General features: G+C 36.2%; 1 protein-coding gene across 6 annotated transcripts in view; it reads left to right on the forward strand.

The window, feature by feature from the left end:
* EPHA6 (EPH receptor A6) overlaps positions 1 to 25,666 on the forward strand; it is a 492,663-nt gene that overhangs the window by 34,771 nt on the left and 432,226 nt on the right. For 5 of the 6 annotated variants that reach the window (XM_065853097.2, XM_065853115.2, XM_065853107.2 and 2 more), the window contains exon 2: positions 1,552 to 1,616. The exons of the other annotated variant lie outside the window; for it this stretch is intronic. In XM_065853097.2, coding sequence (XP_065709169.1) covers positions 1,552 to 1,616 — 65 coding nt within the window. The remainder of the gene's footprint in view (positions 1 to 1,551; positions 1,617 to 25,666) is intronic. 6 annotated transcript variants of the gene reach the window in all.

Here is a 25,666-nt window from a genome sequence, read left to right on the forward strand (position 1 = left end):
CGCTCACTTTGTTGAAAATCCTTTTAAAAATGTCATTAGTTTCTTCAAATAAATCATTAAACTTTTATTTGGTTAGTGTTGAGCTTGTTACCTGACTGTAAATTTGCTGATCAGGCTATTTTGGTTTCAGGTTAAAAGTCAACACGCATTCAAATATAGAGGTACTCTAATTGTCACTAATGTAGAAGATGAAGGAAGATGCTAGGTCAAGTTTCCTCTAATAAGCTGGCGAGTTCACACAGTTTCTATGCCAATGTGTCTTTTCCTTAAGGCAAAAAACCATGACCTGGCTGTTGCTGCTACTGCTGTATTGCTTTATAGAAACACATTATATATAGCTGTACATTGATTGTTTGGACAGATAAGAGGGAAGGTAGTGTGCAAAAGCATAAAACCCCCAAGTGTATGGATAGCGGTGTCATGTTCCAAACCAATAGCTTCATTTTTTCTCCATCATTTAACCATCCGAAGAAAAAAATGGAATTTGTGGGCTGTAAGGAGGAACTGAGCATTCAGAACACACTGGCTTGATAATTAAAATACCTACCCTATACAAAACCTAATTTTATGTTTAAATCCTAATTTAGATTTCTTAAATGAGAGGGCCAGATGAAAAAAATCCATTAGAGGGCAGTAGTACATGTACGTACAATGTCTCATGTAATAAATATTTAGTTTACAGTCAGCGTCCTTAGTACTATGAGCTATGTTATGTATAATTTTCGCATTATTAGTGAAAGGAAGAGAAAAATTACACTAATGTAACTTAACATATTAAAATAATGCAAAAACACTCTGTATTATAATATATAAGTACAATAATGCACATCCTGTCGTATGTTAGAAAGACAAAATGAATATGGCAAAAATGATGGGAAAGATATGTAGCAGCTTTCAGCTCTGTGATATTCCCGATAAAGTATCAACTCTGAAGTTCTTAGTCTTTCTGTGTTATACAATTTTGCATTGTACAACTTTATTTGTGGGAAGTTTATGTGTTTGTTTGTTTGTGGGTTTTTTGTTTGGTTGTTTGTTGGGTTGTTTTTTTTTTTTTGTTGGTTGGTTGGTTTGTTATGGTTTTGTTTTGGTTTTAATTTTATTTTATTTTCCCTTCCTTTCTCCCCCCCTCCACCCAGTTCATTTGAAGCTCTGTTTTTCTTTATTTTATTAGCTGTAATGCTTAAGTCCATGTGCAGACTTTCTAGATTTCCAGGCAAGGGACTGCAGACTTGTGTGTACTTGTTCAGTTACCTTTTAATGATTAAGCATTGGTAGCGTATTGTGATTTGACAATGATTTCTGCAAAAGATTTATTTTTTTATGAGTGGTATCTTCTGAGGCATTTGGTGAAGATATGTAAGCCATGAAATCCTAAATGTTTAGATTCTGTTTTGATTCATACTCTTAACATTTTAATTGCTTTAATAGCTTTAAGCAGATATACCTGGTTAACATGGCTAGTTCAATTCTTACCAACTTTATGCTCTACTATCTTGTATATGTCTAATCCAAGCAATTCTGCAAACACACCATTTCTTTTTCCATTTTCAGTTGTGTTACTTGATACTACAGCTGCCATTGGAGAACTAGGATGGAAAACATTTCCTTTAAATGGGGTAAGTCACCATTTTGGTTTTATTGTCTTGATTTTGGCATTCTGACACTCTGGAAGTGGATGACTATTATACCTCAGTGGATATTCTTGCAGTATAGACATGTAAGAAAATTTCAGTTGATCTCAGGACTGGAGCAGCCTGTGTTGTGAATAGGAATAACGGATGCAAAAATAACATGAGTGCGCATTGTTATGTCCTTCTCTTGCTGCACTGACTATTCTAGCCTAAACTTCACTATTCTAGCTTTATGTCTTAACACAGGTTCACGGATCTGTTAGTACAGACTGACAGGAGGCGCTTGACATTGTGTACAGGGCTCCAGTGTTACAGGTGTCTGGTGTACTGGGAGATTATGTGGTCAGACAATATTTTTACTCTTAGAAGTTCAACTATCAGTGCTTTGCCAGTGGCTATGCTTCCAAAACCTGCCTTTACTTTCCACCCAGCTAATGCATGTAACAAAGAGGCACTTGTAGTTTAACTTTTTAAGATACAGTATACTGGACCATTTAACAGCTGTTGTATCAGCTTCTAGTTCTGTTCTCATTGTACGTATGGCTCTTCATTGTTTATTGCTTGTTTATATATTAGCTGGCGTTATATCTTAATTACTTGCTTCTCTGAAATGAGCTTAGAAAACAGTTTTGGTTTTAGTATTTTATTCCTTGTGATCTGTTCCAGAAGGAAGTAGAAATCGTATATCCTCAGCACCTTAATAATCCGTTCTTATAAAGTGCCTTTGGTGTCTCTGCCCTCAGAGATTTCAAGCAATGTGACATTTCTTAATCTTAGTCTATTTTCAACTTTACAAGTTACTCTTTGTCAGGGTTTTCCAGTTCTTTATATTCCTAGACATAGTTTCAGTCTGTTAGAGATACTTCTGTGTTTTACATTTTGTATGCAATCTCATGCAGTTTGAGTTATAATTCTGAAAGTTTTATTTCCTTCAAAAATCCTAGACAAAGCAAACACTCTCATATACCATGATGAGAAAATACAGCAAGGAATTTTTTGCTCTAGCCTTGTGATAAGCTCCATTTAATTGAGCAAGGAGGCTGGCATTTGAGAGCACACAAGATATAATTTCAGTTATTCCATAAATTCTTAAAAACTTCAGATACTTGAATAATGATAGCTTCAATATACAATCACAAGAAGACCTACACTCAGAGTTTATTTAAAACATATCTATTACAACAAATCTATTTTGGTTCTTCATACATAGCCTTAACATTAGTTTTGCAGTATATTGAGGTTTTCAGGTGTCTCAGGACACAGCAAAGAATTGGCAGCACTTACTAGAATGCAAGGAGTGTACGTTTGAGTCAGTACTTGGAATTTAATTGTTAGAGAATTCCCAAATAAGTAATTAAAAAAAAAAAAAAAAAGTAACCAGCGTAAATATGTGGAAGAAGAGCAGTTTATAACATCAGGAAGATGTATGGAGTGAGGCTTCCTGGGACACGAAATAGGCGGAAGACGCTAGAGTGAAAATTGTAAGGGGAGAGGAACTGGATAAATGAAGTATGGAGAGGTCTTTAAGAGAAGTGTGCATGTATTCTTAACTAAGGAGGAAAATATGTCTGAACTGTCGATGAATTAGTCTAAGCTGTAAACTGGAAAAATGTTCATGTGCACTACAGCAAAGAAGTTTTTGAAGAAACTTCTGTGGAAGTTGTACAGGTGAGAATATATCATTTGGAGAAGCATGATCCATTTAAGAAAGAGACTGTAAGACAGCGGTCATATACAGCAGCACATGACTGGACATGTTGACAAACAAGCTCCTCCATTTCTCAAGGTGAAAGAAAGGAAAATGACTTAAGTCACCATTCCAGTAAAGGTTGCTATGAGCAGTAGGAACTAGAGGCAATGCTACACCCCTGAAACAGTGGAGAAAGAAGGAACAAACAAAAAACTCCAAAATAAGTAGTGGAGATGAATGACTTACATGAAATGAGAGTTACTTCTCTCACTGAGAGTTATGCAGAACTGCTGATTAAACTTGATGTTTGCTGGTTTTTCAGAATTAGTGTCATTCTGACAAAATTCATTAAAATATACCAAATGTATATTTTATTTTAGATATATGATCATGCTAAAGAATTGCACAAAAGTATTAAAGTATGAAAGATACATTACTTTGGCTTATAGAATATTAAAGATACTAAAGTTAAAAACTAAACTGGAAAGTATTCTTAACTGTTTCTATTATATTTATATTATTCTGGGATCCTGTAACTTATGCAAAGGTAAGAAGAAAATTGAGCTGAAAAGTGCTCATGTAATTAACTGAATATGACATTTGTATGCTTCTTCATGTCACTTTTGTATGCAGCCTCTGAAACAAAAGGCCAGTGTTCAAATATGTTGCTTTATGTCCACAGTGCTATCTAATCTGAGTTACTTATCTGTCCCAATATAATTCATAATGTCCTAATTATTGGTGCGATTGAGATTATCACTGCAGAAATAAGAACCTATTTTGTCCCATGATGGGCACATCAGCACTTTCTCTTTTCTTGGAGGAGAGTGACAAGTTTTGGTTTGTTTGTGTTTTTGATAGAGACTTTTGTTCAGATACTGCATGCATCTTACTTGTTACTTTAATCAAACTGGTTTTTTCTTTCTTTCTTTCCAAAATAACTGTATGTGCAGTGTTTACTTGTGTAAGAAAAATGTCATTGACATACGCTTACTACTCTGAGGAACATTTTTGAGGTTAGGAGAATGAGATTATAGGTTTTCTTGAGACTGTGGCATTAACAGAAGTCATTAATTTACTGGCATACTCAGTCACAAAGAATGTTTCCAGTAAATTAAATAGCAGATGAATTATTAATGCTTGGGATTTGGGTAATATTGAGTATGCCTCAGAGTTTTTGAACTAACACCTAGGGTGAAGTGGGATAAAAAATTAGGAGGTATTCTTTTAGAATTTGCAGAACCTTAACCTTCACCTCCCAGTCTTTTTATTTATAGTAGATTCATAATGTAATGTTTGCAGGCTTTCAGTAGTTTTGATGACCTTTAGAGGTACCTACCCAAGCAAGGAAAGATACAACACAGTAGTTTTGTATGTGGCATTTGTATGCAATCCCATCATTTAGCTGCAAAGATGAGTCATGCACAACTGTGTTATCCGTTCCTCGGTAATATAATACGTGATTTTATTTTTCCATTTTCTTCCCAGTTATTTGTACAACCTTCCTGAAGCATGAGAATACAAAATTTTTTTTTCTTACAAATGTGTTTTCTTTATTTGCTTGTCAAATTATTTCCTTGTATTTTGAACAGGTAATAAATTAAGTGCTTGGAGCTACAAAAATACAGTGTAAAACATTAATATCTTTGGACTCCATAGAATCAGCTTTTGTTGATTGGGTTCCAATTTAGCTTCTCAGTGATGGGCTGTCTAAAATTTCCTCTTTGATAATGGACACATCTGATATTTCCTCTGTTCCTTGGGCTATAGTTCAAAATGACTGATTGATTTATGAAAAAGCATGTGCTGTGGAATGAAAGTAGATCTTCACTCAACAAACTGTCACTCCATAACCTTGAAAATACAGAACAAGTTTGTTTGTTTGTTTCTTTGTTTTTTAATTGGTACAAAAATGGGAAGGGAGCACCCTCAGGCTTCAAAAGAGGCTGTGAATGTGAGCTGGTGAGCAAGTGAGTGTGTTAACCATTATCCAGGGTTCCAGCTGAAGTCAGTTCACTGATCTTGGGGACAGGGTTATTTTTCTCGGATTTTCTTACTACAGCCTCTGGTGGTGTGACTGTTAGAAGGGCAGCTTTTTTTCTAGGGGATTAAGCACTGTTAAAATGGCTAATAAATTTTTGAAAATTTGGGGGGGGAAGAAAAAAACCTAAAGGCGTAACTGAAACACAGTGATCCACAACCTTCACATCTCCAATAGCAGTAATATCAATAAAATTATGTGCCTTGTTGTCGAGTTGTTGGGGTTTTTTTCTTCTAACTTCAATGTAACCATGTTTTGTAGTTTGTTTGTTTGTGGCTTTGTTTTTTTGTTTGTGAGCAAAATTTGCTCATGAGCTATGGTTTGGAGACTACTGTGATAAGGGCCTGATAAACTTCTACCATAAGTACTCATACTTAACCCTAACGATGCCTTATTTTGCGTGAGCTGAATCAACTTTGCAACTCTTAATTTGGAGTACTGTTCTTATTTGGAGAATAAAATAAATAATGAAAAAAATATTCTGCTTCTAATGTTAGTCTAAATTTTAACTTGTGTTTAGCCACTTCATAAACTCCAGAAATCTTTAAAAATTGCCGTCATAGAAGGGGAAGGTGACTCATAACGCAAGACTCTAAGAAATTATTTACATGTGGAAGGGGCTTATACAAGCTACCTTGACTTGTCTTGGTAGGCAAAATATATAGCATCAGCAGTAAAAAGCCTACTAGAAGTCCTCTAAATTATTTGATAGCTGTGTGAATGATGAAACTATTTTAAACGGGTTCCAGCACCTATTTGAACAGCTGCCTTCTTAATTGGTATTTTTCTTGTTGATATATCCACAGAAGTAATTATGTTTTAAATATCTTCTGTCTTTGGGGGATCTTTTAAGATTTGTAACACTCACTACTATATAGTTGTATGTTTCTTTTCTGCTATGAATTTGTTGAGATTGAACTTGTCAAAGTACTGATTTTTTTTATCCTTTCTGTTAAAGTACTTGTGTTACAGCACATGCATCAGTCAACAATTCACTTTTTAGCTCCTTCTTAGCTAATTAGAAGACATTTCTATAGTTTATGGTAACACATTTTTAAATGGCTGAGTAGTGTTTGTCACCAGTAGTCACCTACTAATCCTTTTTATGTTTCAGTCAGAGATGATACTGAGGTTTTCCAGGGTCAACCTGTAAACATTTCTTTCAGTGTAGCTGCATCCATCTGCACCTTCATTTTTAAGTGATATCTCTGAAGGTGATTGAACCAATATGTCCTGGAACATTCTTATACCGTACTCAACTTTTTTAGCTATTACTTTTCTTAAGTGGATTGATTATTTTTTAGAATTCTTCTGATTTCCTTTGAAGTCACTTAAAACCAAAACACTTAGAGAGAGAGAAGCTTAGGCCCATTCCTTTATTAAAACTATCAATAAACAAACAATTAGCAAAAAAAGGCGGTACTCTCCAGTGCAAAGTCATTGGATGCATAGAGAGTAGAAAACAGCATAAGAAGCTAGCTAAGAAAGTTGACTTAAGGAGAACAAGAAAGAAAGGCAGGCAGTACAGTCTCACTGTGTGATACGATAATGCAAGTATCAGATTCAGGTTTAGGCACAACACACACACAATATAGTAAGGAATATGAGGTGGGGAAATGATAAATAAGAGCAAGTAATGTGAAATTTGTAAAAGATGGCAAGATAAGCAAGTAAAACATAAGCAAGTGTCTGAGATAGAAGATTAAGCACGCATAGAGAAACCACAAAGAGAAAATGAGGTTAGTGCGTTAAACCTGCTCGGGTAGCAGTATGGCATCATAAGAAAAAGATCAAGAGTGCATGGTGGTACTTGGTGTCCACAATTTAGTTCTGTATTTCATATTATCTTGTTATCTACAAGCAGAGAGCTACATTTTACAAAAGACTAAAATAAATAGTACAGATTATAGCATGAAAGAAATGTAAATCCTCCTAACTCTAGTTCCAAGTCATTTGGACTTGTCTATGAAATAGAAACCACATAAGTTATGTGTATTTCTAAACATATAAATTCACATATCCACATCACCACGTCAGTATTAATTTTATGGATGACTGTGATTTGAACATTCCATGTAGCAGTGTGAATTACGATATTACCAGTACTCCTAATCTTCACCTCTAGTACTGTAACTATTAGAATTCAATACATAAATTATTTATGACCAGAAGGAACAGTTCGTCAGGTGGTCCTCATATTGGAGACTGTCAGATTTCAAACCTCGCTGTTGCATTTACTCAGTAACAAGTGTTTCACTGAAGTATATGTTTTTAAAAGACATGAGAAACCATGATTTCCCTTGGTAATTTGTTCCCTTCATTAGTTACATCACTGTTTAGAAAGGAGTTCCTACTGTGAGATTCTTCTTTCTCAGCCTCATACTGAATCAAAATTGATGAAGTCCTTTGTTGGTTCTCCTCCTACGTCTCTGAAGTTTGAATCATTGTGCAGCTCTTATTTTTTGAAAATATGGGTACAAGTATGTAGTATTTATAGTAAATTTCATTATTTTTTACAGTTACAAATCATCGTGCCACTTTTCTTTACTCTTTTACTGTTTAACCATCAAAGAGATCTCACTAGACTTTCTCATTACAGTAATAATATTGGGAGCTCGTGTTTGATTGATTCTCACTGTGACTCATAATTGTCTTCTAGAACTGCAGTTTTATACTACATAGTAATCTATTTGTTAGGCAAAAGTGGTATTCCCTCTCCTAGATACGTAATATGCACCATCCTCCAATAAGTGTTCCTGAAAAAAAATTATCCTGTGTGACTTTTGTGTTCTAAATATTACTGAACAACTTATCTTTGAAAAGTCTGATTATAGAAAACCTTCAGTGTTTCCTTTTGATAGCTAGTACATGATATTTATTCTGTGATACAGCTGACTGATAATAGTTCCTAGACTCTGTAATCTCTGCTTGAACATTGTAAACTACTTTTAATCATGCATCACATGATACCTGGTCTAATGGCTGAAAAAGGTCACAGCTTGTTATGTTCACTAAACCATCTTTAGAAACACAGCTTAAGGTCAAGTGTTGTGAGGTGAAAAAGGTACTCCAGGGCATTTAAAACGAGAGTTAAGAAATCTAATTGTATTTATCAGTTCCTAGTCTGCTCTGTGCTTGGAGAACTGTGACTCTGTGAGCAAGGCATCATAGTTCAAAGGCATCCTCTGCTGCTTTATGGCATATTGTGGTGAATTTGCCTCAGCCAGCAGTTAAGCCTCCACCCAATTTCTTGCTCATTCACACCCGACAGGATGGGGGAGAGGATCAGAAGGGCAAAAACTTGTGGGTCAAGACAAAGGCCTCCTACCAGAAGACTGATACTCAGCCGGTCTCCAAGCAATAGCTACTTTGAAAAAACTAACTCATTATACCCCCAGCAAGACATTATATGGGCTGGAATATATTCCTTTGGTCAGTTTGTGTCAGCTGTCACCACCTCTTGCCCACACTTACCCTAACCCTTGGGAAGGCAAAGCGAAGGAGCCTTGTCACTGTGCAAGCACCTTTCAGCAACAGCTAAAACACCGCTGTGTTTTCAGCACTGTTGCGGTCACCAGTCTGAAACACAGCACCATACAGACAACTACGAAGGAAATTAACTCTATCCCAGCCAAAGCCAGGAAACATGTTTAAAATTAAAACTGTGTGAAAGCCAACAGGAACAAATGTCAATACCAGTAAAAGACTTGTATCTGCAGGTGTTTCACTTTTATTCCAAGCAAATAGCTCTGAATGGTCTGTGGAACAGAAAATTGCATCCATGTGGATAGGTGTTGCAGAAGTAGTAAGCAAAGTTCTAACTAAGAACTGAGGATGTTTTTGAGAAAAAAATGCGTCCAAAAGTCTAAATTCTTCCCTCTATTACTGCAGTTCAACTGCAATAAAGATATGTAGTTGCATTTATGAAAGCTCACCAGCAGGATTTCAGAGGAGTCACAGAGGCTGTAGTTTTAATAACGAATTTAATAGAAGGTAGGGATTTAGCTGTCAGAGCATTTAACAGGGTGGAAGGAAAAAGAAAGAAGCTAATTAGATTTTCACACAACATGGGAAATTTACAGAGATGGCATTAAGAAAAATATTTGAAGTCACGTATTTGAGCTGTAATTTGGACATAATCAGACACCGTGCTGTGCAATGCCATATTTAGAATCCTTTTTGATGGTCAAGACGTGTTGCATGAGGAAAAAGGAGAATTGAGGGATATTTTTTGAGGTTAAATTACATCTTCAGGGATTAAACACTTAGGTATATTCAAGATCTAGTTAATTGTCTAGAAGAGCTTTTCTAGAGGAATTTCTGTTGCTCCTATGAGGTGACTTGCCCAGGGGAGTCAAGTTTCCATGTTTCTTGTGAGCGCATCTCTTAGAACATAAAAGGTTTTCTTGGAAACTGTGTGTCTGCATATGTAACCTGAAAACCCCGGCTACAGAATTAGTTGTGACTATGCTGGCAATTTGAGTATCTGTTGGAGATTTAACAGAAGAGCATGTTTCATCCGAAATGGTTAAATTCACACGATGTGCCAGGCACTGTGAAGAAGAGATACTATTTGTCATCCTCATCCTCTTTTTTTTTTTTTTTTCCCCCTGTACATACATTTAGGCAGTATCCTGATTATTTTTCATTTGATTTGGTGTGAAAGGCCTAATGACAGATTCCACAGAGGACAGCTATTGGCGAAGCAGACCGTTGTGTTCTTATTTGGATATTGCAAACACATTTGGGCCCATTTGTGCTTGCCACTGTGCAGTCACACAGCTAAAGCATTCATAGCCTAAGCAATGAGACATAATTTGCTGTAAATTAAACAAACAAAGAAAACAAAACCACCAAAATGTTTGTAGAAAAGCAGATATAATGGAGGATCATAAACATATTTGAGTGGTTCAGTACAGAACAGCTATATACTTAAATAGTAATCTGTAACAGTAAAGCCATAGAGGTAGTCTCTAAACAACTCAAGCGAAAGCAATCTCTTATATTTTTAACGTGTTATGTAGTAAGTTTGAACTTCATGATAGTAAAGTTGCATATACTTTTAGCATTGTTTTTCCATTCCTGTTAAATGTAGATGGCGTTGTATACAAATACACTTGTAGTAAAGGTAAAATTCATTTTCTTAAGATACTGATTTTTAATGTATTGTGTTGAACGCATGTCCTTTAGTTATAATGCACAGAGAAAACTGATTATTTGTCAGTGTATGTTATATATTATATAGCAAAAGAGGGCACAGTAGTGGCAGTAGCAGTATTTATATTTTCTGTAATGTTTCTCATTGTAGCTATGAGAAACACCGTAAGTAGTGGAGCACGGTAAACATTTACATTTTCAGTTGTGCAGCTCCACAAAACGTATGCTAAATCCAGCTTTGTATTTTCAAAAATACATTGGTTGGAAGTTAAAATAAATCAGAGTACCGTACGTGAGTTGCACATCTTTATACTCAGTGCATGAAAAGTAGCTTTTAACTCTTTGTAAGTTTCATATTAATGTCTTGCATTCAGAAGTGTAATGGTTCGTTTAAATTGTCTGAGATATATTTTCAGCAGCACTGAATTGCAGAATCTTTATGGTTTCTGACAACAGGTAAATACTGTGAAATTAAAAATCTCAGTTGTATCTATTCTCAATTAAATATAATATTGTTCTGATATAATTCAGCATTCACTGTACACACACAGAGCTATAAAGAACATCAAATTGAATGTTAGTTTCATTACAAAATCATGGAAAAGAAAGGATAACAGGAAAGTGAAAGAAAAGCAATATATATGGAAATACCAGGTGCATACTAAACACCATTGTATTTTTACTAAAAACTTGTATTTTTAGAGACTAAGAACCACTATACTGAACTCATGGGAAATACCCCATGGAATTCCTGTATGCTTAGGGAGTGGTCTCATAAATGCTTAAGTAGTTGATAAATATGTAGGCATTCTGAAAAACAATCTCTCTGGATTTTTAAAAAGCCACAGAAGACTTTTTTTTTCCCAGAGAAAAAGTTAAAAGTGGGAGCAGCAAAATATGGTTCTCTGTCTCAGGACCAGTTACTTCTCTTTACTCAGATGCTGTGTTCAGTAATTGAGGAAAACTAGGCAAACTGCTGCTTTCTCTTCATTATTTTTAGTGACAGGAATAATTTAGTTTCCAAAAATGGATCTTCTATGTAAAATGAAAACAAAAGAATCAATGTAGTGTTAATGGTAGCCTGACCTTATATTGGAAGCCTTCACTTAGAAGAAGCAGGAAGGTTTTAAAAAATATATTTCTTTCACAGATGTTTACATATATGGAATGAATTTACAGAAAAGTAACCAAGTTATCAAGAAATCTGCAAGCTTGAAGCATTCTCTAAGCCCCTTTTAAATACTTCAGCACACACATAGTCCCCTTTTCATATTGCAGTAAATTATGGTGTGAACTCTGGGGTTGTCATATGCAGGGACAGGATTTGGACTCGTTGATCCTTGTGGGACCCTTCAACTCCGGACATCCTATGAGTCTAAGATTTATGTTCTGATGGTGCTTTAACTTATGAGACGTAAGGTGGGTACCAACAGTTTTAAGTATGGAAAGATTATACACAAATAGTTGTTCTGCTCTGCCAGAATCCTCCCTAAGTGTGTTTTGGTACAGCAATTAGAAACAGTATGGGGCACAATTAAATACCACTCAATTTCCCAGAATTTTTTCCCTTGTAGAGATTTTCCATTTCTTTTTGAAAAAGTGTGGGACATAAAGACTCTGTCACTACCATTTTGACATTATATGCAATCTTAGTTGCAGTCCTCAAGGGCCTATTGCATTTGGTTTTCTTCCTTGTAGCATTTTCTGTCTGCTTTTCCTTGCTCTGTTTCTTTTCCTTTGTCTGTATTTTATCTTCTATCAAAAGGTCCCTGTTTTACCAGCTTCTGCAGTAACATGTCCTTCCTTGTCCATGAATTCCTACTAAAAACTTGACAAGATGTATAGGCTGTGATTCTATTCCTAGCTAAAAGATGGCCAAGAAGCAGTAGTTAGTGGAGTAGTGTTGGATTGTGCACACTCCTTGCCTGTTTTCCTCCTCCTAGCTGCTTGGAAGTGATGCCACTTGCTGTCTCCAAGACAAGTCTTCCATGAACGCAGGGCTGAGATGAGATCCTGGCCCTCTTATAAACATTGGAGTAGTAAAACTAGGCCTGAGACTACTGAAAAAATTACTCCAGCTGGACTGAAACATAGTGTTGAGGAAATTCTTCTCTACTTTGCTCTCTCTTCCAGTAGATGTCCGTCTTTCAACCTCTAGTACACTCTTGAGCTTGAAAACTTTTCTGAGGAACAGTTAACATTTGAAGTGTGCAGCAATTGCAATTCCAAAATACAAAGAACTGAAAACTTCAAATTTAAGAAGAGACACTTTACACAGTAATTTGCACGCATTATTTAATGTGCATGCCCTGCAAAGGGATCCAAGCAAGTACAGAGGCCTTTGCTACATGGATTATGTATATATATAAGCTGTCATAGCAGAATTGGAAACTCTTCACGTAATCCTAGTAAACTACTTCAAAACATGGAAAATATATAGTTTATAGATATGTTTATTGACTGCTAACATGGACACCAAATTATTTTTAATCGTCACAATTCTGTGGAGAACAAAATAGAAATCCAGTAGAAAAGCCAGACCTTTATGGATAACAATTACAACTATGTATCAGATTTAAGAGGATAATCCTCCTTTGTTGTATTTAATCAAAAGAATCCCTTCCTAAGGGTTTAAAACATAATACATAACTTGGATAAATTGAAAGATCACAAGTGCTATTGAGATGTAGAAGGCAGATGTTCTAGCTGATGTTTTGTTTTGTTAAGACAACCATGTAACCTTGAAATGAACAGAAATGGATGGTCTCACTTGTGAAAAAGGTACAGATTTCATTTTGTATTTCTGGAGGCTTGACTATCCTGTGTTTTGTTTTAGAAACAATGAAAAGTTTTCCAGTGGACACACTAAGACAAGATTAAGATGGGGGTGAACCAGCCTCTGGGTATCTTAATGTTGGGGAAGGATCTTACCAACCAGACCTGTTTAAAAAAAAAAAAAAGGCAAACCAAAAGACTCCCAAACAAAGCCATCATTAAATGGAACAAATATATATAAATTCAACTAAAAAGTTATTTTAAGAAGTCTACTAATGTTTCTTTGTAATTTGACTAGTGCTAAGAACTGGGCATACTGGAGAGTGAATAAAAAACAAGTAACAAAGTTTAAGTTAGCAGGAAAAACAACTAAATAATGTGATGATATGCTTCATATGGCCTTGTTCAGTGATTTCTCTGCATGTCTGTTAGTATTTTTTGTCAGCTTTTCATACTCTGAAGAATACTTCCAATTTCTTATTTTTTCTTATGGAAGAGGTCAAACATTTTCTTTTCCCTCTCAGCTAATAGATGCATGGATTATCTTGCATTATGCCTTTGACTAGTAACTCATGAAGTGGTGAATGTTAGACCTGTAATTTACACCATAAAATTTGTCTAGTAATGTTCACATTACTGTACAATAGATGTTACTCCATACTTGCATCGGGTCTTTGTATGTCAGAAGAATGCTGCTAATAATTTTATATCAAAATAGGCTGATAGAGTTCATTATTAACACTAGCATAACTAAGGAGATTGCTTTGGTTCCCTATTTCATGTAGGATAGCTAAGGGGATTGACTTTAGCTCCCTGATTCTTGTAATGATGATTAAGGGGATTTGTTTAAACACCCCATTTCATGTGGTATAGCTACTGTAAAAGGATTAGTTTTGGATTCCACTTTCACGTGGGAAAGCTAAGGGGATTAGCTTTAGCTTTTCATCCCGTGACACAATAACTAAGGGCAATTGCTTTCACTGCCCATGTGGTTGCGATTTTTCTTGCCTTTTCTGTTCTTGTTTCAGTTTTCTTTTCCTGTATTCTTGCTGCCCAAAGTCATTTTACTTCAAGCATTCTGCCCTGCAATTAGAAGGCCCATGGCCCATACTGAACTTTTTATCCCTTAGGGGATATCAATGAGAAGTAATGAAATTCCATGTGTTTTTGTTCTCTTCCTCACTGAAACTCAAAGTGTTAGTGTTTCTTTGGATAAAATCAAGTGTAGGAGACTCCATAACCAATTACACTGCTAGTCTGTCTGATGCAGTATTTGATTTCTGGCAATGAATATGACCATGAGCTTCAGCTGCAGATGAAGGACTCAGAAGACTATTTACACTGCTTGTTGAAGCAAAGCTGCAGAGATTCTTGATCAAGTCCAATGATGGTATCACCCAAGCCACAAGTAACTTAGGTTAATGGTTGAACTCAACGATCTGGAGGGTCTTTTCCAACCAAGATGATTCTATGATTCTTTGATTTTGTGATAATAGAGCCAATTCAGTGTGGCACCAAATCCAAGCCAACAGGCACTCTGGAAGGGCAGGTTTTGTTAGGTAGGGAGCAAGACCCTGGACTTGAGTGCTCTCAGAAACTCTCCTTGTGCTTCTGCAGAGTTGCTTCTGTGACTAGACCAGTTCCAGTAGAAAAAGCTCTGAGGTCTTTGTACTAAATTGTATTGTGCAACTAGCACAAATTACTATTTTCAAACCTCTTCGAAGTAAATGAGATGTCTATGTGTAAATTCAAAACAAGTACTTCATGTACAGCTAATTAATTTATTCCTGTGCTGTTAAGTAAACCAGAATCTGTGCTCTGGCTTTGAAGGCAGATGTCTCCAAAAAGCCATTTTTAAATACTTGCTCTTATCTGAGTCTCTGTCTAGGGGATGAGCAGTTGTTAGTCTATAAATACAGAAACTAATGAGCATCTTTCTTCGACATTCTATTTTTACATCTTTTAAATTGTTTTCTATTTTCTGTAGTGGCAGTGAGAAGCTTGAAAAATTAGGTTTTTGCTTGCCAAATCTCTTTAACATATGTCTGTCTTTAAAGGTATGGGTATTTCTTTTGAACTGGTGTGCCTAAAGTTAAAAATATGTTTATACTCTGTGAAGAGCTGGCCTTGTGCATCCATATTGCATCAGAATGCATATATATATATAAACAATCAGAATAAAACAGATGCTGGCTTTTAGGTTAATAGCCATCAGCTCGCTACAGGGCTCCTCCGTACTACTTGCTGGAAGCAATCCCTGCCTGATGTGCGCTATCCAGATGCACCAGGCCCAGAAAATGTCTAGGGCAGTGCTGCTTGGCAAAGACTAAGGCCACACTGGAGGCTCTGCCAACAAATAAGCAGTACGGATGATGGTGTGTCAGTGTTCCAGACTGCTGCCCTACCCCTGTCTACTGTACTAGTACACACAGAGCCTTAGGGGGACAGCATTCTTAAGAGCATAATTGCAAAAACACATGCTGTTTTCCAGTTTTGGTCCTCCACAAGGGGATATAGCAGAACTGTTTCAGCAGGTACCTGCTGCTGTTATTAGCTGTCAACTCAAAAACTGGTTATTTCTGTTATTTGTGCGGCAACATCAGTCTTCTATGTACAGTCACGGTTGTATAAGAACATGAGAGATGTGCAAATAGACATACACTCCTCTAGGACTGTATGTGCTCAGATCTGTGCCCTGAGTTGTATAATTACCTGCTTTGAGATCACAGCATATTCTGGAATTTCTTTTGCACTTTGTGCAGCTCAGGAGAATTCAGTGTTGGAATTTGTCCCTTCAGTGCCCTAAGTCAGCATTAAATTTCCAAGGATCTTTTGCTGTGATATCTTTCCCTAAATATAAAACACAACAAAACAATTAGAAAGTAAAGGTGATTTTTATGAAAATTTGCACATTTCTGAAGAGAAAAAGAAGAATGTAACGGAGAAGTTCTTCCAAAAACACACCTGCCAAATACTGTACATATTGAGCCTTTTGTGGAGTAGATAGTAGCATGTTAAGACATACACAGAGCAAACCACCTCAGTAAAATATCAAATTCTCTGTAATGTGTTTGAGGTAGCAGTAGTATGGGAAATTTGGCTTTAACCCAAGCTCAGCTATTTTACTCACAATATAAGATGACACTAGGGTAAAGAGGAGAACAACTAAGATTTTGTATTTTTTTCTGCCCATTTGAGCCCGTGCAGGAAATTTCCTGAGGGAAAATGTTTTGTTCTTCATTATTAACTTGATCTATATACTTATGGCAGTTTCTAAGAGTGAGGGATTTCCTTCTTTGACTGCTACGTAAGAGCCAGGATAACAGGTTACTGCAATGGCTTTAATCTGAATATTCCTTCCTCATGGGAATCATCATGCACCTACAACCTGGTTGCCTGAGCTAGGGATTATTAAATTTTTTAGTTGTTGACTTTCTTAGAGTAATGTAATTTCTTGCATGTATTTTGAAGCTGTGAATATACAATAAAATATGGTACTAGGGATGGCAAATTAACTACAAGCAATGGGATAAATTTTGTCTCAAAGTAAAGCTGGAATCTTTATGGAGTATTGAGACAGGTTTTTCACTGCTGTCAGATTTATGCCTTTTGCATAATACTGCTGTACATAGTACAGCTTTTTAAAATTTTCATCACGTATGTTTTGCTCACACAGAATTAGGGTAGTCAGAAAAAAGACAGAACTTCAGGGAAGACAAATTTAGACATAGGAACATTTACTAAGAATAATGAATTGCAGGGTTTTTTTTTAACAAAATGTCAAAAAATAGGATAATAGCAGTAACTATAATACATGATTGTAGTCAACTGCATTACATTATACAGAGGAAAGAAGTCTAGAAAGGTTTTTTGGCTTTCAGCCAAAATGTTCTCTTAAACTGCTCCATTGAAAATAAGTTTTTTCTTTTCAATATCCCTCTTTTTTCTTCTCTTTACAAAGTAAATCAATTAAGTATTAGTGATATGATGCCAGTAAGGGAAAAACCCTACAACCTTGTTGGGGTCGCCATAGTTCTCTTAACACCAACTCTTGGGAAGTTTCACAACACGAATTTGAAGTAGAGACTTGACAGTTTTTGACAGCAATACTAGCATGGTTTGATTTTACAAGCTGTAGTCTGAAATTTCTTAGCATTTTGATGTTTTGTGAACACTTGAAGGAAACCTTATAATTGTGTGCAGATTTAACCTACATTCTCCTGACTCACAGGATGCATAGAAGTTAAAAATATTTAATTACATATGCTGCCTAGGTTTGAGTTTTTAATTTATCTTCGTGTAATGTTAAGAAAAAAACATATTGCTATGATTATGTTTCCAAGAGCCAAAAGTCAGGGGATGCTTTTGGAAAGATTCTAAATTTTAGCTAAAATAAATGGTTGCATTTGGAAGGACATTTCTAATTCCTTTTTTAGAGTTGTAATTATAAATTCTACTATCGTATGTACTATGTAGAAGAAATTAAATATTGTCAAAGAAAGGTGCAGTTAAGTGTTAAACTACTTGCTAAAAAGCAATGTACTTTGCTCAAGCTACTACTTTCTGTGATTGTGCTGAAAAAGAAATGGATTAGCTACTAAGTTTTGATTTATGAATAAGGTTAGAGATATCAAAGATACCAAAAGTGTTTCTGAAGATGAGCAAAAATTTGTGTCTGTGCAATTCTGTGGGTAATTTTATGGTCTTTCAGTTACTTTGAACAGAATCATCTTTGATTATTTCTTTCCTATGTTTTGACTTCTTCAGATTGTACTTCATTACTGGAGTTGAAGGTTTCTTACACATTTTTAATCTGCTTACATTTGCACCAGTATGTCAAAGCTGGTTTCTTTAAATTTAAAAAATTCTTGTAGTTCATTGTCATAGGACATTTAAATAGTGTTGAGCAGTGTCATAAAAGAAGTTCCACATCAACTACATCACAACTGGTTTCCTTGGGAATGGAATTCTACAATTTTTAAATGTTGTGTGGTTCATACAGCAAAGGAAACACAGCCCTGTAAAGGTCATAGCCTTGTGTGATACAGTTTGTAATTACTTTCATTGCTCTTGGGAATATGGCATTAGAAGAATAATACTTTTATTCAAATTCTTAGTTTGTCTAAAGTAATGCCGCAGCTAATCCTGACTGACATGATATTTGAGACAGCAACTTTCTTAATCCCAGGATTTTTAAAAATCCTTTTTAGGAGTAGAGTACATTTTAAGACCTTAAGTTAAAGGCAAATGTAAAATTCTTACCATTCATGGATTTCTCACCTCTCCTCTCCTTGACCAAAAAATGTATGCAATATAGTCTCATGATTATGTCTTTTGTACCTGTTAAAGTCACAAACAAAGGTGATACAGACAGTACATGCCTCCAAAATGTGTGAAACCCTACAGAAACTGCAATAACAAAAATCTCCGAACCACTGGCATATAGAAGTGGCATATTTAAAGTATGTCTTACCGAAGTAAAATCTTCTACCTAAAGTGACAATGAAATCGTCTACCTAAAGGACAGTGAATATGAACAAAAGCAAAGAAAGTATTGCAGTTAACTGCTCCTGGAAGTGCACTGCAAGTATTTGGGCCTGTTTGTGGAATAAATACATGCTTACCTGGGACCACACTGGGCTTTTAGCTTAATTTGGCAAGGTACTTACTCCATTTTCTATCAGAGATGGAAGCATGCCAGAACAGGAGTTTTATACATGTAAAAACAATCAGAATCTTTAACTTCAAATATGGCTCTTTAAACGCCCTCAAGGTTTACAGCATGCATCTGGGGATCTAACTTTCCGTTTGCCTTGGATGAAGACTACACAGCCAAAGGACATTTTGTTAGAATTCTCGACCAGTGTACAACAGTGTTGCTCAGCGTGCAACTGGAAGGACTGATGTTTTAAGGACAAGAGAATTAAATGAAAAGCTTTAGCTGAAAGTGAATTTTCATGTCCATAAAATTTCTTAATAAAATTAAAAGAGGAATTTCTTCTCAAGTGAATCGATAAATTGGCATATCTTATAAAAAGGAAGCTCAATCTAATTTTAAATACCCTATGGACAGATGACATAAATAATAAGATTTTCTTTTCTTGTGATCCAATTCTAATTTGAGAATTCTGAAAGGTGTCTTCTGGTCCCCTGTAAAAATATTGTGCATTCTTTGCTGTCTCAAACACAATGGTAACAGTCTTCAAGGTATGTGGCAATGTATTTTTTTATATCTGGTATGTTATCCTGTTAAAGAGTTGTTGAAAGGTTTAGACTTCTGGTACCTAAGAGAAAAAATAAAACTACACGAAAGTACTGAATGAATTTTGCTGTGTGAATCCTGGAATTAGTCAAGAATAAAGGAGTGATCAACACATGCCACATTTTTACTTTGATTTTCTTTGTAGACATATAATTAAATAAATTTTCCAGCAGAAAACTCAGAGTGTTTAAGGTAACAGTCACTATTTTAAGTTTCCACGCTTTCAGTTTAAATTAATGAAAATACTGTGTTAAATGCAGAGAGCATTTGTTTAATTAAGTACTTGCTGACTTGTTAATAGCAGTAATGGTAATTTATTACTATCTATAGGTAGTTCTCTATTATCATGTATGTCTTGTGATGCGCTGCACTTTAGAATTTACTGCAATATCACGATTGTTGTAAGTCTGTCTTTTTTGTACCCTGCCGTCTCACAAGTTTTCTGGCTGCATTTGTCAGTTCATTTGGCTTCCTTCCACTCCTTTCCAATCTGTCAGCAGGCTTGCAACATTTTCATTTCTGCTAGCTGCATCGGTTAGATTCCCCTCAGTGTTCAATCTGCTCTGCATTCACTTTGCCACATTCTGTGCTGAATCTGTAATTGTGTCTAGAAATAGTAACTGACAGTTGGTCAGCTGGAAAATGGGACAACTAAGGAATTATGGTAGTAGTTTAATGTACTTAAACCAAAAATGACAAATCATAGATAGGATAATTTAATAATAAAGTACTTCGTTTATGGCAACAGTGTTATGATTCAATTTTCTGAGACAAGAGTGAAATTTTGCTTTTTAGAAAATGCTAATACCTCGTAACTCAAATCGGTAGTCTTCATCTTTAAACTTTCACCACTATCTGTAAAATATCCAAAACTACAGCTCGACTTTGAGATGTCAGGATCCCAGTTACCAAACACTTGAGTGAGGGTTTGCTCCTGTCGCCCATGTCCACATCATCTAAGTTAGGTTAACTGGGAGGTTTTTTAGTGCCCACGTATTTTCATATTGCTATATCCATTGATTGTGGTTTGAGATTTGCATGTCAACTGAGAATATCCTGTCATCAGCATGTCATCTTACTACAGTATTAAAGTATCATTGCAATTCTGAGCATTGGAATTCTTTTTCTTTATTATGTTCATATCATGAGCATAACCTCTAAATCTCCAACTTCTAAAATATATATCAGTTAATATCTTCAAAGCATTGTAGATACTTCAAAATTTTTTAAAAAGGTCCTTTCAGAACAATAACAAACTGACCAATGCCCCCCAAACATAAACCTTTGGCCTTTCTCTGTATAACTATATATCAAAACCAAAAATTTGGAATTTGGAAACAGAGATGTTTATCTAATTAGCATAGTGACAGTATATGATAGTATCTACTTTTAGAATCCTAAATGCTTCTTTCTAACAACTATGCATTTGTGTTAAGAATATGTCAGCAAATTAATACTAAAATGCTTCCTTGAAAATTTTTGAATAAAAGATGTGCTCAGATTGTTCGTTAGCAAGGCCTTTTGAATGAATTTTATGCTAGAAGTGTTCATTACAGTAACTGCTTTAAGAAACAGGTATTAGTAACAGAGTGCATCTGTTTGTAAGTCATGTCAAGCAGGTAATATTTCATGTGTCACATTCAGGAGTCATTAAGAACCACTGGTTTTGGTCAGTTATTTAAGGATTGAGAATAAGGAACTAGAGATTTTGTCAACTAGGCTAGTGCTGCTCTGGTTTAAATTATTAAATCCACACTGAAAGAAAGAGACAATACAGGGATTTTGAAGATGCCACCATTTAAAGGGAGAAAAAAAAATGCATAATGTAGGAGATTTTTTCCAACAGATGAGAACATGATCATTTCTTTGAAGTTTGTGAATGATGAGATCATCTCATCTTGGTAAATATTGCTGTTACTTTTTTGTGTTATGTACAACTTTATTACCAAATACAGACATGCATTAGAATTCTAGTTTTTGTTCAGGCTGATGGGTAAAATCAGATAAAACACATCATGTCAAATGTTTACCAGATGTCTGAAGTGCTTCCAAAAAATTGCATCTATAACTAAATTGCCAGAAAAGTGAGTAAAGGTAGTCAGTGTAAGTAATCTGAGAGTGCATGAAAGTGACATAGGACAATTGGTAAACTTGATGCAATATAGATTAGACATTACTGTGGCAGGATGCAAAACCCCCTCTCTCCCCCCACTCCTTCAGTATGGAAGGAGTAGGCACATCTCCCTCTCTCTCTGCTACTTGAGGCGAACAGCTTCTTTTGTTTGGCCCCAGAGCACCCTGGCCAGGACCATTAGGAGAAGGGAGTGCGGAGGGGCTAGTGAGCCGCTGGGCGCCTGCGGCCAGTGTGGGGGGATGTTTGGAGGCTTCAGGGACACCCCACAGCCAGTGTGGGGGTGCAGAGAAGCTTCTAGAATGCCTACAGTCAGGTCTGATCAGCCAGTATAAAAACGGGACTCTCGTCAAGACTACGCCCATTGTCACGGGTCTCTCGGAGCACGAGCAAGATGCTGCCGCCGAGAGCCCCCTCCCCAGGATGGAGACTCCACTTGCCTTGCCGCCACGCGTGTGAGTAAAACTTCTTGCAGGATTGCGAGTGTATTTATCCCTTCCGTGCACATATGCACGTGTAACTTCTCGTGCTTAATATAAGCACGTGTAAAATTAATCCTCGCATAATCGCGAGTGTATTTATCCTTTCCATGCACATTTGCACGTGTACTTTCCGTGCTTAATACAAGCACGTGTACTTTCCATGCACATTTGCACGTGTAACTTTACGTGCACATTTGCATGCATACTTTAAATTATTTCCTCGCACAATCGCGAGTGTATTTTCCTCCCGTGCTTCCACGTAAGCACGTGTAGTATTCCGTGCACATTTGCACATGTAAGTAAATTAACCTTCGCAGGATTGCGAGTGTATTATAAATTTACCCTCGCGGAATCGCGAGTGTACACTTTCCCTACTCACTACAAGTACTTGTATCTCTTTAAAAATAATCCCGCACTGTGTTCAGGCAAGTGTGTACTCCTCCTGGACTCAGAGACGGTTCCGGCATTATTTTGGGTGAAGCCATGTGCATGCACTCTGTGGACCGTCTGTTGTATTAGTTGCTGCCCCTTAATAATTTTCCTCAAGTGATACCCGAACCTGTATTTAAGTCACTTTTGGAGTGCTAAAACCCTGTTTCTCACCGGTTTAATAAAAGTTGTTTTGGACCCTGTTGTCCCTTAAACTAACCTCGGGGTGCCTCCGTGACAATTACTTTTAGCACTATTTCAGAATGTCATAGTGTGTTAGCATGCAGTGGAATATGCTGGTCTGAAAAGCATACATTGATGCTTCGGTACAATATGAATTTCAATAAAGCTTAGTTGTAGAATATGTTTTCAATATAAATTTGACAGACCAGTTGCTATTTGGGAGACTAACTGCATCAAAAAATTAATAAAGAGTGATGGTAAGGTATTTCTTTAGATAGACTAGGTGATAAAGTACACTGTAGAAATATTTCAGATCAGTAGAACAGATCATTTGACAGGTATCTCCAGTTGATTTTGGCACAACACAGGTATGATTTTGGAGTTGGGTCCATTCGTAAATTTATGAAGACTATGAGATTATGGAATTATTAGAACAAATGTTGGGAATGCAAATTTCTGTATTTTTTCTCCTACCAAGAAAAACTACCCAATATTCCCATGAAGAGTGATATGATAGAAAAGACTACTAAGTTTGCAAAAGATCAGTTTGGCAGGTTGGAGATACCTTGGAAAACAGGATCTTGAAGATCAAACTTGAAGAAGATCAAAATGAAGAAGTAGCCTCAAAAATTATCTGAGATTTTTTAAAAACAAATGAGATAAAATACTACGTATGTGATAACACATCACCACAGAAATTTTTCCACCTTCAAACTACAGTTGTGATGCTTAGTAGTATGCATTATGTCTCCACTGTATATAAACATATATATTCTCAAAATGTAAATATTCTATTACAAAATTTATACATTTTGCAGAGGGTTCATTTAAGTTGCAATCTCTCTCTGTCCCATGGAAAATGAATAAGTTGTTTACATTCAGCCTGCAAATGATTCTGATGCTGTTATGAACGGTCACAAAACAAAAGAAATCATGCGCAATCACTGTATGCTATACTGTACTTAATTTAAAAGCTACTAAAAGTTCCCAGTGTTCAGATTAGCTCTGCTTTCACCTTTGAGAGAATTTGCTCTCACTGCTTCACCACTGCCTTATATGGTGCCTACAACAGATGAAATACACCAGAGTTTTAATAAGGTTTTACTGTTAGTGTTTTATGGAGATCAGGAAAAGCTATCATATAATATGATGACTGGACACTTACTGTAAACAAATAAAAACACTGTAGTGGTTTTTGTTACAGCATGTGATTATACTAGCTGTATGCTTTTTGCTACAAGAGAACGAGAAACCTGTCTTGCAAAAAGTGTATGTTTATAAATAGCTGTTGTAGTGAGAGGCAGCTCCAGTGGCCAAAATCAGAAATTTGACCTTGTCAGATTAACATTGACAGAAATATGACCAGAAAGGTCATATCCATGTGTTATCTCTACTTTTATTGATATGGATCTTTTGAGGCTAGACACCTAAGGAAAACTTGGAAGCATACGTTAGTTTGAGTCTCTTACAACTGTGAAGAGTTGTGATGTAGAGATAATTGGTGCTTGTTAGAGCACTAGAATTTGGCTTTGTTCATGTTTCCCACTTGATGTTAGGTCTTTGCCATCACACAGAAAAATTAATTCCCTGTGCTGAAGAGATGTAAGTGTGCAGTAAGCTAAGCTGCAACAAAGGCTTTATTTAGTTCCATAGTTATGGTTAACCCATTTTTCCTATTGTCCCTCTAGCTATTATTAGTCACTTAATCTCTTACAAGTGGAATGGCAAAAATGAGTCATGAGAAATGGTTTAAAGGCCAAACAGCTTAGTTATTTGGGTAGGCACACGACACTGGACACACTAATAGAGAAGGAGGTGCAGAGTTCCAATATGATTTAAACAAAATATAAAGCCAGTAAAGATGTTCAGCAGGGGGTGACAGGCTCAGAGCAACAGGCAATTAAAAGAAGGCATAGACTGAAATGGACTTGTACCAGTGAGAATATTGCCTTCTAAGAGATGAGTTCCAAAGTTCAGAAGACAAGGGATTGTGCCCATGGTCTTTAAGAAAGCGATCGATATTTGAATGCAGTCAGATGACACTTGAGTTACAGATCCTGTCACTGTTAAGAGTAAATGGCATAGTCTCTTTTGACAATGCTAAGATTGGTCAAGGCAATGCCCATAAGTCAAGAAAGAAAACTCATAAAATTATAAAACCACAGAATAATTTAGGTTGGAAAGGACCTTCGGGAGTCCAACCCCTTGCTCAAGCAAAGCTAATTTCAAAGTTAGAACAGGTAGCTTAGGGCTCTCCAGGCAAATTTTAAATATTTCCATGGATGGAGATTCTTCAGTCTCTGGGCAGCCTAGTTCAGTGCTTGGCTGTCTTCAGTGTGAACACTTTTTTTTCCTTCATATCTGACCAAACCTCTCATAGTGGCAACGTGAGAGACCGTTTCCTTGTGTTCTTTCACTGTGTGCACAGCAGAGTCTGGCTGTGACTTCTCTTTGTTGAACTTTTAGATTTCTGTTGACCCATTTCTCAAAATCCCTTTGAATGACAGCTCTGCTCTCCATAAAATCATCCTCTTCCTCTACCCAAATGTCATATGCAAACTAGCTGTCTATCCACAGATAAAATCACAGGCCATGCCAAAAGCCTTGATAAAAGTCAAGGTCAACAACAACCAGTGCTATCCCATTGGCTACACAGCTACTCATCTCATCATAGAAGTCAATCAGGTTGATTGGTTAAAATTTTCTCTTGGTAAATCTGTGTTAGCTGTTCTCAGCCGCATTCTTCTCCTTCATGAGCCTTCTTTTGAGAAAGGTTTGCTCCATAATCCTCACAGGGACTGAAGTTACGCTGATCAGGCTGTAGTTCTCAAAATCTTCCTTTATGCCCTTTGAAGATGAGTGAGACATTTGCTTTTTGTTTTTTT

Source organism: Patagioenas fasciata, chromosome 1 (genome assembly GCF_037038585.1).
Source record: "Patagioenas fasciata isolate bPatFas1 chromosome 1, bPatFas1.hap1, whole genome shotgun sequence".
NCBI classification, from domain to species: Eukaryota; Metazoa; Chordata; class Aves; order Columbiformes; family Columbidae; genus Patagioenas; species Patagioenas fasciata.